The sequence below is a fragment of the Mobula hypostoma genome, chromosome 28 (assembly GCF_963921235.1).
Source record: "Mobula hypostoma chromosome 28, sMobHyp1.1, whole genome shotgun sequence".
Lineage (NCBI taxonomy): Eukaryota > Metazoa > Chordata > Chondrichthyes > Myliobatiformes > Myliobatidae > Mobula > Mobula hypostoma.
Window position 1 is genome coordinate 17,175,831 of NC_086124.1, and position 13,766 is coordinate 17,189,596.

Here is a 13,766-nt window from a genome sequence, read left to right on the forward strand (position 1 = left end):
AGGGAAAATTGGATCAGCCATGATAAAAGAGTGCAGCAGACTTGATGGGCCAAATGGCCTAATTCTGCTCCTATATCTTATGGTCTAATCAAGAATCTACTAATCTCTACCTTAAACATACCTAATGACTTGGCCTCCACAGCCGCCTGTAGCAACAAGTTCCACAATTGCTATAATTTTAAAAATAAGTGAGCAAAGGCCTTCATTCTTAATCTCCAACACTGTCTCTTATGACAATTGTAAACCAATTACTTTCTGAAGATTACAGCATTTTTGTTCTTTACTTCAGGTTTTCTGCGGTATTTTGTCCTTCGTTAAATTCTACTGGCAAGGTAGACAGTTTGGGATCTGCGGTTGTTGGGGTTGGTGATATCCAGAATTAACTCCTCTGCTGTCAACTCGTCCTCTGGGCAGCACTGTGTCTCTCCTTTGGCCGAGGACCGCGAAGCCAAAAGAACGAGAAGGAATAAGTCTCAGCGCAATTCAGAATTCTTTAGCTCTTTAAATGGCCTTCAAAGACAGAGTCCTTGGAACAAAGGTATGGTTTTGGGAGGTGAGCAGATTGCTGGCTTCTCATTTGATCAAGGTGGCTGTTAGAGCCCAGACTCTCATGTCATCTGTTGGGAGCAGAAGCAGGCATTCCCGCTTCCCTTGTCCGTACAACAAAAACAACCTCTGCTCCCCAATGGGTGCATATCTCTAAAGAGCAGTACAATAAAGTGAAAAAGGCAGAATACTGTGCAAATGCATGGAGGGGGAAAAAAGACATGGGTTTTCAAAACCAATTGTAAATTCATGCAGTCATATTGCACTGTTCACTACACAGTATTTTCAGTCCAGCGCTTACTCTTAAACTGGACGTATCATGAGAAATGTTTTCCAGGAATGTGGGAATCAGAAATGCATTTCTCCTTACCTTTTCAACAGGCACATGTTATTTGAAATAAAACACTGGTTAAAATGTTATACATCACAGCGCTAAGCAATATTGCATCGGTATTGTACTGTCTCAGTGCTTTTATATTTGTGTGCTGTAGCACTTTTTTTATTTGCAGTTATTTTGTAAATAACACTATTCTTTGCATTTCTGGTCAGATGCTAAATGCATTTCATTGGCTTTGTATCTGTATTCGGCACAATGACAACACAGTTGAATCTAATCTAATGTAAAATGCTCAAGACAATTGCCCATGGTTACACTGCACGCTGCCTTTGCGCACTAACTAATCTAATTAATTATTTAATAAAATAGCATGGAATAGGCCCATCCAGCCTTTAGAGCTGCACTGGCCAACAACTCCCGATTTAATCCTATCCTAATCACAGGACAGTTTACAATGAGCAATTAACCTGTCAACCATTACGTCTTTGGATTGTGGGAGAAGACCAGAGCACCCGGAGGAAACCCACGCAGTCACGGGGAGAATATACAAACTCCTTAAAGGCAGCGGCAGGAATTGAACCCACGTCGCCTGTACTGTAAACCGTTGTGCTAACCACTATGCTACTGAGTCACCATTCTTGCATTAGTTGTGAGTTTTGAATAATTACACAAAAATTGATAAATTTTTGGAAACAAGATGTTGATGTGCTTTATCCTTAGAACAACAAATCTCGGCTATGTGTTCTTGGTATTTTAGCAGACTGTAAGAGTGTTAGCTTTCCTTAGAAATCACAAAAGCAAAAAATTTTCAGTATCTTGTTCCAGTAATAAACACATGAGAAATTCTAGCAAGAGATCAACGAAATGTGTTCAAAATTGGGGCCTTCATAGGCCTGTTGGTGTTACTCCACATTATGGGAATTGCATGTTTTCTGGAGAGAAATGGCAAGTGCGTCACAAACTATTTCATATAATTGTCCATCTAGGGTGACCATGGAGACAAATCTATACACTCGCGCACACATGCACATGAGAGAGAGAGAAATACACACACACACATCAAAGTATGTACAGTATATGTCACCATATACAACCCTGACATTGGTTTTCTTGCAGGCATTTAGAAGAAAGTAAAGAAATACATTAGAATTTAATGTATTAGAATTTAACGCGTAGGCACTGCATAGAGTTTGTGGCCCAAAACTTCGACTGTTTATTCACTTCCATAGATGCTGCCTGACTTGTTGAGTTCCTTCAGCATTTAGTGTGTGTTGCTTTGGATTTCCAGCGCCGCAGACTTAGTTGTGTTAATGTACCTGGTACTTGATGACTAGCACAGACATGAGGGGCCAAAAGATCACCTTCCAGCTGGATAATTCTGTAACTGATTTTTCAAAAGACATTAGTGAACCAGTGGGGTTTTTATAAGCATCTGATTATACAATTATTTTACAAACAAGAGAAAATCTGCAGATGCTGGAAATGCAAGCAACACGAGCAAAATGCTGGAGGAACTCAGCAGGCCTGACAGTATCTATGGAAATGAGTTGACGTTTCGGGCCGAGATCCTTCTTCAGGATTACAAGTATTTCATTACAGTTTTATACAGATATTAGAGCTTGTTTTTGTTGTTGGGGTGTATAGTTTGAATGAACAGTTGAGGCTCCGGATATGATTTCAATTCTTAGTCACTATGCCACTATATGCCTTTGTGGCATCAATCGGACTAAATGTTTCCATGTCTCTGCCAATGCCATGCTGAGACAGTCACTCAATGGCATATCTTTCCCACTAATTATACTTCTCTCCACATGATATATATCGACAGAATGGCTGTCCAAAATAACAGGTTGCTATGACAACATTAATAAAGAATTTAGAAATGTTTGTGAGAGTTTTATCAAGCTGCAATATGCCTTCCTTTATAAGATCAATGCCCCAATGAATACAAGCACAAGAAAACCTGCAGACGGTGGAAATCCAAGGCAAAGCACACTAAATGCTAGGGGACAGATGCTGCCTAGCCTGCTGAGTTTCTCCAGCATTTTGGGTTTTGTGCCTCGACCGGTAAGCCCTCTTTACTCCCCCATCAAACTGTGCGGCAATCTTTCAGTTCCTTGGACCCCAGGGACACTCCGTAAACCATTTCTCTTAAGGGTCCTGCCATTAGCTCTACACTTTATTTTGATGGAAGCGAGGGTTGTCCACCATGCTCTGCAGCCTCCCTCGATCCGGCACGCTGGAGCCCCACAATACCAGATGGTGATGCAGCCAGTCAGAATGTTCTCCGCTGCCCGGCGGTCGAAATTTGCTAGAGTCTTTGATGATATACCAAAATCTCCTTGAAGCTTCTAATGAATTCCCGCTGCTGTCTGTCAGGAGTTTGTGCATACTGCCCATGACTGCGTGGGTTTCCTCCAAGTGCTCCGGTTTCCTCCCACAGTCCAAAGACGTATCTATTGGTAGGTTAATTGCTTATTGTAAATTGTCCCATAAATAGGCTAGGATTAAATCTGGAGATTGCTGAGCGGCGTGGTTCAAAGGGCCAGAAGGACCTATCCACACTGTATCTCAATAAGTAGTAAATAAAAAAACAACTTAGCAAAAAACTAATCCATGTTGGTTTGCATTTTCCTAGACTATCCTGCTGAACTTGCTGGTCTGTTTGCTGGTAATCTACACAGTCTACTACCTGTTTGCAAGTGTCTGCATTGGAGCATTTGGGTAAGACATATTGTCGTTGTTACAGTGACATGCAAAAGTTTGGGCACCCCTGGTCAAAATTTCTGTTACTGTGAATAGTTAAGTGAGTAGAAGATGAACTGATCTTCAAAAGTCATAAAATTAAAGATGAAACATTCTTTTCAACATTTTAAGCAAGATTAGTGTATTATTTTTGTTTTTTACAATTTTAGAGTTAAAAAAAGGAAAGGTGCACCATGCAAAAGTTTGGGCACCTCAAGAGATTTGAGCTCTCCGATAACTTTCACCAAGGTCTCAGACCTTAATTCCTTAATTAGCTTGTTAGGGCTATGGCTAACAAGTCATCGTTAGGAAAGGCCAGTTGATGAAAATTTCAAAGCTTTATAAATACCCTAACTCCTCAAACCTTGCCTCAACAAGGAGGCCATGGGCTCCTCTAAGCAGCTGCCTAGTACTCTGAAAATTAAAATAAATGATGCCCACAAAGCAGGAGAAGGCTGTAAGAAGATATCAAACTGTTTTTAGGTAGCCATTTCCTCAGTTGCTAATGTAATTAAGAAATGGCAGTTAACAGGAACGGTGGAGGTCAAGTTGAGGACTAGAAGACCAAGAGAACTTTCTGAGAGAACTTCTCGTAGGATTGCTCGAAAGGCAAATCAAAACCCCTGTTTGACTGCAAAAGACCTTCAGGAAGATTTAGCAGACTCTGGAGTGGTGGTGCACTGTTCTACTGTGCAGCAACACCTGCACAAATATGACCTTCATGGAAGAGTCATCAGAAGAAAATCTTTCCTGCGTCCTCACCACAAAATTCAGGGTCAGAAGTTTGCAAAGGAATATCTAAACAAGCCTGATGCATTTTGGAAACAAGCCCTGATGGAGATAAATAGAACTTATTGGCTGCAATGGGAAAAGGTATGTTTGGAGAAAAAAGGGTACAGAGTTTCGTGAAAAGAACACCTCTCCAGCTGTTAAGCACAGGGGTGGATCAATCATGCTTTGTGCTTGTGTTGCAGCCAGTGGCACGGGGAACATTTCACTGGCAGAGGGAAGAATGAATTCAATTAAATACCAGCAAATTCTGGAAGCAAACATCACACCATCTGTAAGAACACTGAAGATCGGCCTGAAACGTCGACTGCGCCTCTTCCTATAGATGCTGCCTGGCCTGCTGCGTTCACCAGCAACTTTGATGTGTGTTGCATGAAAAGAGGATGGTTTCTACAACAGGATAATGATCCTAAACACACCTCAAAATCCACAATGGACTTCCACAAGTGGCGCAAGCTGAAGGTTTTGCCATGGCCCTCACAGTCCTCCGACCTAAACATCATCGAAAATCTGTGGATAGACCTCAAAAGAGCAGTACATCCAAGACGGCCTGAGAATCTCACAGAACTAGAAGCCTTTTGCAAGGAACAATGGGTAAAAATCCCCCAAACAAGAATTGAAAGACTTTTAGCTGGCTACAGAAAGCGTTTACAAACTGTGATACCTGCCAAAGAGGGAGTTATTAAGTACTGACCGTGCAGGCTGCCCAAACTTTTGCTTAAATGTGGTGAAAGACTCTACCTCCAACATCCCTCTAGGTTGCAACCACCCTCTCTCTATTCCCCAAATATGATGTCCTTCTCCTTGTAAATCCTGATACAACGTATCCAGTTAGGACCTTGCCTTGATGTTTGCTGAGCTGGTGGGCCGCGGTTAGATCTCAGATGGATATTCTATAGGTAACATCAATTGGATTCCAGTTGAATTGACAATATTACAGTAACTAGGTATTGTTAGAACTCTAGAAAATGACAAGGTTGCAAGGAAGGAGCTTAAGTATGGAACCAGAATCGGCCATGAGAAGGCCTTGCTGAGTGGGATGAAAGAAAACCACAAGGCATTCTACAAGTATGTGAAGAGCAAGAGGATGAGCCGTGTGAGAATAAGACCAAATCAGGTGTGATAGTGGAGACGTGCATGGAGACGGAGGAGGTAACGGAGGTACTTAATACTTTGCTTCAGTATTCATTAGGGAAAAAGAGCTTGGCAATTGCAGGAATGACTTACAGCGGACTGAAACACTTGAGAATATATAGACATTAAGAAAGAGGATGTGCTGGAGCTTTTGAAAACTATGAAGTTAGATAAGTCACCAGGACTGGATGAGGTATACACTAGGCTACTGTGAGAAGCGAGGGAGGAGATTGCCGAGCCTCTTGCGACGATCTTTGCGTCATCAATAGGGACGGGAGAAGTACCGGAGGGTTGGAAGGTTGCAAATGTTGTTCCCTTGTTCAAGAACAGGAGGAGAGATAACTCAGGAGATCAGGAGGTAGTCTGGAGGATTGTCAGAGATTACAGCGGGACATCAATGGGATGCAGAACGGGGCTGAGAAGTGGCAGATGGAGTTCAACCCAGGTCAGTGTGAAGTGGTTCAGTTTGTTAGGTCCAATTTGAAGACAGAATATAATATAAATGGTAAGACTCTTGGCAGTGTGGAGGATCTGAGAGATCTTGGGGTCTGTATCGATAGGACACTCAAAGCTGCTGCGCAGGTTGACAGTGTTGTTAAGAAGGCGTACGGTGTGTTGGCATTCATCAACCATGGGATTGAGGTCAAGAGCCGTGAGTAATGTGACAGTTATATAAGACCTTGGTCAGACCCCAATTGGAGTACTGTGTTCAGTTCTGGTCACCTCACTACAGGAAGGACGTGGATACTATAAAGTGAGTGCAGAAGAGATTTACAAGGATGTTATCTGAATTGGAGAGCGTACCTTATGAGAGTAGGTTGAGTGTACTTGGCCTTTTCTGCTTGGAGCGATGGAGGCTGAGCGGTGACCTGATAGAGGTCTATAAGATGATGATGGGCATTGATCGTGCGGATAGCCAAAGGCTTTTTCCCAGGGATGAAATGGCTAACAAAAGGGGACCTAGTTTAAGGTGCTTGGAAATGGGTACCGAGGGGACATCAGGGGTAAGTTTTTCACACAGAGTGCTGGGTGCGTGGACTGCACTGCTGGTAGTGGTGGTGGAAGCGGATATAATAGTGTCTTTTAAGATACTCTTAGATAGGTACATAGAGCCTAGACAAATAGAGGGCTACGTGGTAGGGAAATTCTAGGCAGTCTGTAGAGTAGGTTACATGATTGGCACAATATTGTGGGCCGAAGGGCCTGTAATGTGCTGCAGATTTCTGTGTTCTATGTTCTTCTTTCATTTCCATAGATGCTGCCTGACCTGCTGAGTTCCTCCAACATTTTGTGTGCATGCTTGAGAAACGAATGATAGTATTAACACTGATAAACATACTGAGATATGTTTTGGCAGTATTAGGAGGCTAGGACATACACCACGGGCAGTCCGATCATTCGAAGTATCGAGGAAGGGATGGATCTTGGTCTGCAAGACCAAAGAACCTTAGAAGATGGCAGCATAGCGAGACAAAAACCATATTGAATATTGGCTTTCATTATCTGGGGCATTGAAAACTGCTTATTCAGTTAATTAGTATGCCAAAATAGTCGTGAACATAATGATTTAGTAATTGTGCAAATGGCTTTTTAGTACACAAAAATTCCTGAAAGAAATACTAGAATGAACGGCTAGTAAATTTGGTAACTTCAGCATTAATGGCTGGGGATTGGAAGTGATAATGTTCTTAGTGTATTAAATATGGTATCCGATGGAATCAATTGACCAACAATCTTATCCTATCAACATTCCCTTATGCCCATATTTAAATTTAAAAGGAATTCATTCTTTGGGAAGCAAGCTCTGGGAAGGTTTGTGTAGTTGCAAAATGGATCCAAAATCAAAACAAAACAATTGCCATCAGCCTGCCACTCCACGGCGTTGTTATACTTGTGTGACACGCCACTGCTCCAAAGATTCGAATTCCTTATTCTGTTCCTTAATTAGCAATTAGCAAACATATAGTTAAGCATTATTAAGCGTCAGCAGTCAGCAAAAGTATGACCTCCACGGTCCCAAAGTAAGCATCTATAAGTAACTTATTCCCTTCGCTTTTGCCACGTCCCCATTAATGTGACTAGTTACCATATACACATAATAAATGCCCAGCACAGAATATAGGGCTCCTACAATTTGTAATGTTTCTCTTTCGTTAGCTCTTAAGAGGCTTAACAAGGTAGATGTGGACTTGGGTTTCCTGACAGTCTCAAAGTAAGGGATCAGTCTGAGAAAAGGTTAAAAGAAATTTCTTCTCCCCAAAGTTATTTAATCATTGCAGAACCCCAGTCGCTGAACACGTTCAAGACTTGATCTGTTTTTATTTATTATGGGAATTGGGTTTGTTCAGAACGATGGTGCTGAGGTAAAAAAAACAGCCATGACATTATTGAATGATTGAAGAGGGATGATGGGCTGAATGGCCTACGTTTGCTTCCACGTCCTATATTCATATGTTCCTGAAACTCTTTGTGCATTGCAGTCATGATTCATTCGATGGGTTGATTCCATTTGACTTTAAAACTCCAGCTTCAACATCCAGCTCAAAGTACCTAGGTAAGAAAAATCACACAATTGATTGAAGAGTTTCAAAATTATAATCTGATCAAAGTGCTGTGGAGTCGAATTATTATTTATTTTGGGCTCACTGGATGAGCAACCTGAATCCCTGCAAGTTTCAATGACCTTTTAATGCTCTGGCCTATTCTAGGAAATCTAAGTTTTTTTTTTCCTTCAGATTAATACCTCTTCTCACAACAGGATTCATTTTGTAGTTTAACTATAGTTGTCTTTCAGAGACGGTCTCAAACTGTATTTTATGCTGATTAGCAAATAGGCATTCATTCAAAAGGGTAATGTCATTATATTACCGTCAATTTGTAGAACATGTCACACAAGGTCTTGGACTGTATGTGTGTTTTTTTTTTGGCGTGTCTTTTTTTTTCCTCGTTATTTTGAAAACGCTGTATATGTTTTGCACCCTGAGATTCATTTTCCTGCAGGCATACTCAATAAATCTATAGAACAGTAACTATAACAGGGTCAATGAAAGATTATCCAGAGTGCAGAAGACAACAAACTGAGCAAATGCAAATATAAATAAATAACAATAAGTAACGAGAACATGAAATAACAAGATAAAGAGTCCTTAAAGTGAGATTATTAGTTATGAAAACATTTCATTATATGGGCAGGGGAATGTAGTTATCCCCTTTTGTTAAAGAGCCTGATGGTTGAGGGGTAGTTACTGTTCTTGAACCTGGTGGTGCGAGTCCTGAGGGTCCCGTACCTTCTGCCTGATGGCAGCAGCTAGAAGAGAGCATGGCCTGGGTGGTGAGGATCTGTGCTTCCCTACAGCAGCGTTTCATGTAGATATGCTCAATGGTTGGGAGGACTTTACCTATGAGGTACAGGGACGAATCTACTACTCTTTGCAGGATTTTCCATTTAAAGGCATTGGTGTTCCTATTCCAGGTGGTGGTGCCACATGGATTGAACACTGGCTGTGACATAGGAGACAAAACGTTGAAATACATGTGTCCTTATCAGGCTGGGTTTGGATGTAACTGGAGTGGAAAGATTGGCTGTCAGTTCTATACTATTGACATTAATGAATTAGAGGAAGGAATGAAATGTAAGGTTTCCAAGTTTGCAGATGATACCTATGTGGGCGGAAGATTGTGTTATGAGGAGGACACAGTGATTCTGCATTCTGACATAGATAGAATGATTGGCTTAGGGAATATTTGGGGTAATGCACCCCTGGAACCAAAAGGCAAGTTATTATTGAAATGGAGAGAGACTTCGTGTCAGTGAAGTTCAGAGGAATCCAAGAGGTGAAGTGCCACTTGGAGCATCCCAACAAGTTGCATCTCCATCTGGTATGGGAGCAGCAGAACATCGGACTGGTCGCCCCTCAAAGGATTTGTGAGAATGGCCGAGAGGATCATAGGGTCTCCCTACCATTCATCGGGGACATACATCAGGAGCACTGTGTTCACATGGCCCTTAGTATTATTAAGGATCCCACCCATCCATCCAGCTTCCTCCTTAACTTTCTACCATCAGGCAGGAGACTCCGATGCATAAAGACAAAATCTCCAGGATGGGAAACAGTTTCTTCCCTCAGGCCATGAGGCTTCTGAAGTCGCTGCCGTGTCACATTCAAAATGTCACCGGTTAAACTGTTCTGTACCTTACAATATTTCACTTGTGCACTTTACTTTGTTTAATTATGTGTAATTCATCTGTAGATTTTATCCTTACTTTCATAAGTTATTACGTATTATGTGTGTTATGGGTACTTGGGTGCTTTACACCCTGGTCCAGAGAAGTGTTGGCTCGTTTGATGGTAAACATGTATATAGCTAAATGACAATAAACTTGACTTGAATCAGAAAAAGTTGGTATGCAGATCCAATGTGTAGTTAAGAAGGCAAATGGCATTTTGCATTTATTGAAAAGGAACTAGAGTTTAAAAATGGAGAGTTTAATAAGAGAGGATCTTAAAGTCTCCCTACCATTTGCGAGTTTAGGTTTTATCATAGTTGTACAACCTATTGTTGAGACTAAACCTGGAATACTGTACACAGTTTTGGTCTACTTACCTTAAAATAAAGTAGTATTTCCAGTGCTTTTGTTCGTTTACTGCTTATGCTTGTTAGTTTTTGCTAATAGTTTACAATAAAATGGCTTTACGGTGGTACTTGTAATGAATCTTGTCAATAAGTTTCTTTCTTCACTCTCCTGGTGAACCTGCTGTCAACGGAATTGACATATTTCATCAGCGGTCTGCTGTTTGCAGCTGTAGTTAAGGAAAGGGTTTGGGACGACTCTTTCACAGTTGCACTCAATCATATCCTGCTGACTTCAGCAGGTAAGAACTCAGATTTAATCATATCATGAACTGGAATATGAGAGTCATTTTATATCAGCTTTAAATACTATGGTTTTCCCTAGTGTCAATTATTCTAATTGCCCTTTGTTTCACTGGTTGGTATATCCTGGGCCACTGAGGTGGTGACCAAGAAATTCTCCGTCAGTCCCTTTGTACGTGCCATGAAGTATATCTGCAGGGGGGTATGCGGAACCAGACAGAGGTGGCAACATTTGGCTTGGTGTAATGGCTATACCTCTGCATCAACGGTCTCAAGTAATAAGTCAGAAAACACGAGAAGCTGGAGAAGCTGGGGTTATTCTCCTTAAAGCAATGAAGGTTGAGAGTTGATTTGATAGAGATGTAGCAGTCTATCACTAGTCAGGTTAAGCAGATGGGGGTGGGAGACGTGTGAAGGGGGTTTCAAGGTCACGGGTAGAAGGAGATAGACGGGAAAACATTTCATGCAGAATACTTACAATTTTGAACTGATCAGCTGTAAGGGTGGTAAGAAACCATTTTCAAAAAGGAACTGGATAGGCACAAAGGAAAATAATGGACTGGAGTTTGGTGAAGGACTACGGGCTGCTCTTCTGGGTGCTGGTGGTGGGGAAATGGTCTTCCTCTATTCTGTTATTTGAATGAAAAGATGAGAACTATAAGATCAACGTTTATTTACCTATTTCTCTATTCAATAATGCTACACATTACTGTTCTTCCTGGGCCTTAATTCAGAAAAAAAGGGAACCTAATGAAAAACGTAATATTTCATCATTGTTATTTACAGCAAAGCCCAAACTTTGTTGGAAGTAGAAGTCTGCTGCGCCATACCATCATGGCTGATGTATTATTCCTCTCAATCCCATTTATTTATTTATATCTGTGTTTGTTTATTTATTTATTTGTTGATATTCAGTGTGGGGTAGGCCTTTCCTGCCCTTCGAACCGCGCCACCCAGCAATCTCCCAATTTAATCCCAGCCTAATCACAGGTCAATTTACAATGGCCAATTAATCTACTAATTGGTACAATTTTGGACTGTGGGAGAAAACCAGAGCACCTGGAGGAAACACACACGGTCACGGGGGAGAACGTACAAACTCCTTACAGGCAGCATCGGGAATTAAACCCAGGTTGATGTTACTGTAAAACTTTTCCCAGCCACTATGCCACTGTGCCGCCCCATTCTCCTGCCTTCTCTCCGTAACCTTTAATGCCCTTACTAATCAAGAACTTATCAGCCTCTGCTTTAAACAGACCCAGTGACTTGGCCTCCACCGCCATCTGTGGCAATAAATTCCAAAGATTCACCATCCTCTGGCTAAAGAAATTCCACCTCGTTTTGCTTGTTTTAAGAATCTTGTGTCAAGGTGTGAAACACTGCAAAGTCATTAAATTCGGGTTTCATTTCATTTACAGTGAAGGTCGAATTTCCTTTAGTATGGCAATGGTGTTTGGCATTGGCTGAGTTTGAGTAGATTTTCTTAAAAAATGTTATAAACATGCTGTAGATTCTTAATTCAATTCACCTCTGTATAGTTAAATTAGACTCTACTGGACAATAAGCACTAAATTTCTTTTTGCAGTTTAACAGAGATACAATGCTGAAATGATGTTATCATAGTTGGTCATAGAGTCAGGCCCTTTGGCCTAGATTGTCTATACTGCCCATCTTATACAGCAATCTACTCTCATCTGCACATGTTTGGATCATAGCTCTTTAAACCTCTGCAATCCATGCACTTGATGGTTTTTAAATGTTCAATGGTTCAGTTTAATATCAGAGAATGTATACAGTCTACAACTTGAAATTCTTACTCTTCACAGACTTCCACGAAATAGTACTCTAGTAATTTTATATATTGCACTGTACTGCTGCAAAAAAAAAAAAAACAAATGTCATGGCATATGTGAGTGGTGATAAACCTATGGGTCTCTATTGTGGACTGAGAGTGGGAAGGGGGCAGGGAGAGGAGAATCATGGTTGGGAAAAGGGGAAGGGAGAGGGAAGCACCAGAGAAACATTCCGGAATGATTAATAAACCAATTGTTTGGCATCAAATGACCTTGCCTGTTGTCTCAGGGCTGGGTGTATCTGCACCTACAGCAAACCCCCACCCCTGGCACTCCTCTTCTTCCACCTGTCCCACACTCCTCCCACGGCGCTCCACGCTCACTATTCCCAACATCCTTTGCTCCTGCCAGAGATACAAACTCGCTCTCTGCTTCACATTGACAAGTACAGCACTGTGCAAAAGCCTTAGTTGTGTATGTGTGCCTAAGACTTTTGCGCTGTACTGTATCTGGCAGCTAATGCCAAATACATACACACCGCCCTTTGCACTGAAAAGCTGCCACTGATGTCCCTTTTAAATTTCTGATGCCTGATCTTCAACCTATTCCATCTTATAAAGTATTGTAAGACTATTTGTACAGTTGATAGACCATGGTGATAGTTATGAGTTTTAACGACTATGATTCTTCTTTTAAGTGTCGGTTTGTTGCTGATGATTGGTAATGGACAGTTGGTTGCACATTTCGTTTGCCGGAATAACCCCAGTTACTCTTTCGTTGATGTTTGAGAGAGAATGGAGGAAACATGGCTGCAGACATCAAGGAACTAAAGAGAGCTCTACGACTGTGTGGACTGATACCGTATCTGTATTCACTTCAGTGTAAAAAAAAAGTCACGCTTCTTCAGCAATATCATGTGTTTAAAATGCAGACCCTACATTTTATCAGTGAGACGGGTTATTTTGTAGCAAGAAAATTATGAAAATCGGGGAACTGAAACTTGAGATTAATTTTACAATGTCACACCCCTGCATTGTTCCGATGTTTCATTGTTCCCACTTTCCAAGGTTCTCTTGAAAAGTGATGAGTTTGGAGATAATTTTAATTTTGCCCAAACTTATGTGCAGTTGGAACGGCTTGAAAAAGTTTGCTTTTAACATGCTCTTGATAAGGATTGCTAGAACAGAATTATCTCCGGTATAAGTTGAGACCTTGTAAAATGTGCTCCAGTCAGGCCTGTTTTTGCTCAGTTTGACTGTGCCATGTTGATGTGAAAACAAACTTGTGAAACTTTTAAAAAGTGAGCACAAAAAGAATTAGTTTATTCAGATTTTCTTTTTATGTGTAGTGTATTCATAGTTGTAAAGTAGAATTTAAAATACTCCCCAGAAGTGTTTACAGTATTAATGTAAAATATTAAACTTTATTTCTATTTTGATGCTGAGTTTATAGGCATGTATTTTAATAATTATAATAAAAATATTACATATGTATATAATTATTTCTATTTTGTATTATTTTATTTAGCGATACTGTATAGTGCAGAA

General features: G+C 40.9%; 1 protein-coding gene across 1 annotated transcript; it reads left to right on the forward strand.

Moving 5' to 3' along the window:
* The first annotated feature begins 505 nt into the window (after positions 1 to 505).
* Positions 506 to 13,007, forward strand: LOC134338732 (putative transmembrane protein 244). The gene is made up of 6 exons (XM_063034775.1): positions 506 to 538; positions 3,522 to 3,607; positions 8,032 to 8,105; positions 10,279 to 10,425; positions 11,845 to 11,893; positions 12,917 to 13,007. The coding sequence occupies exons 1-6, from the start codon at positions 506 to 508 to the stop codon at positions 13,005 to 13,007; spliced, it is 480 nt and encodes a 159-aa protein (XP_062890845.1).
* Positions 13,008 to 13,766: the final 759 nt, after the last annotated feature.

Coding starts and splice junctions, on each gene's coding strand:
- LOC134338732 (XM_063034775.1), top strand. CDS start 506: ATGGCCTTCAAAGACAGAGTCCTTGGAACAAAG. Junction 539..3,521: donor ACAGAGTCCTTGGAACAAAG/GTATGGTTTTGG, acceptor GCATTTTCCTAG/ACTATCCTGCTGAACTTGCT. Junction 3,608..8,031: donor GTCTGCATTGGAGCATTTGG/GTAAGACATATT, acceptor TGTGCATTGCAG/TCATGATTCATTCGATGGGT.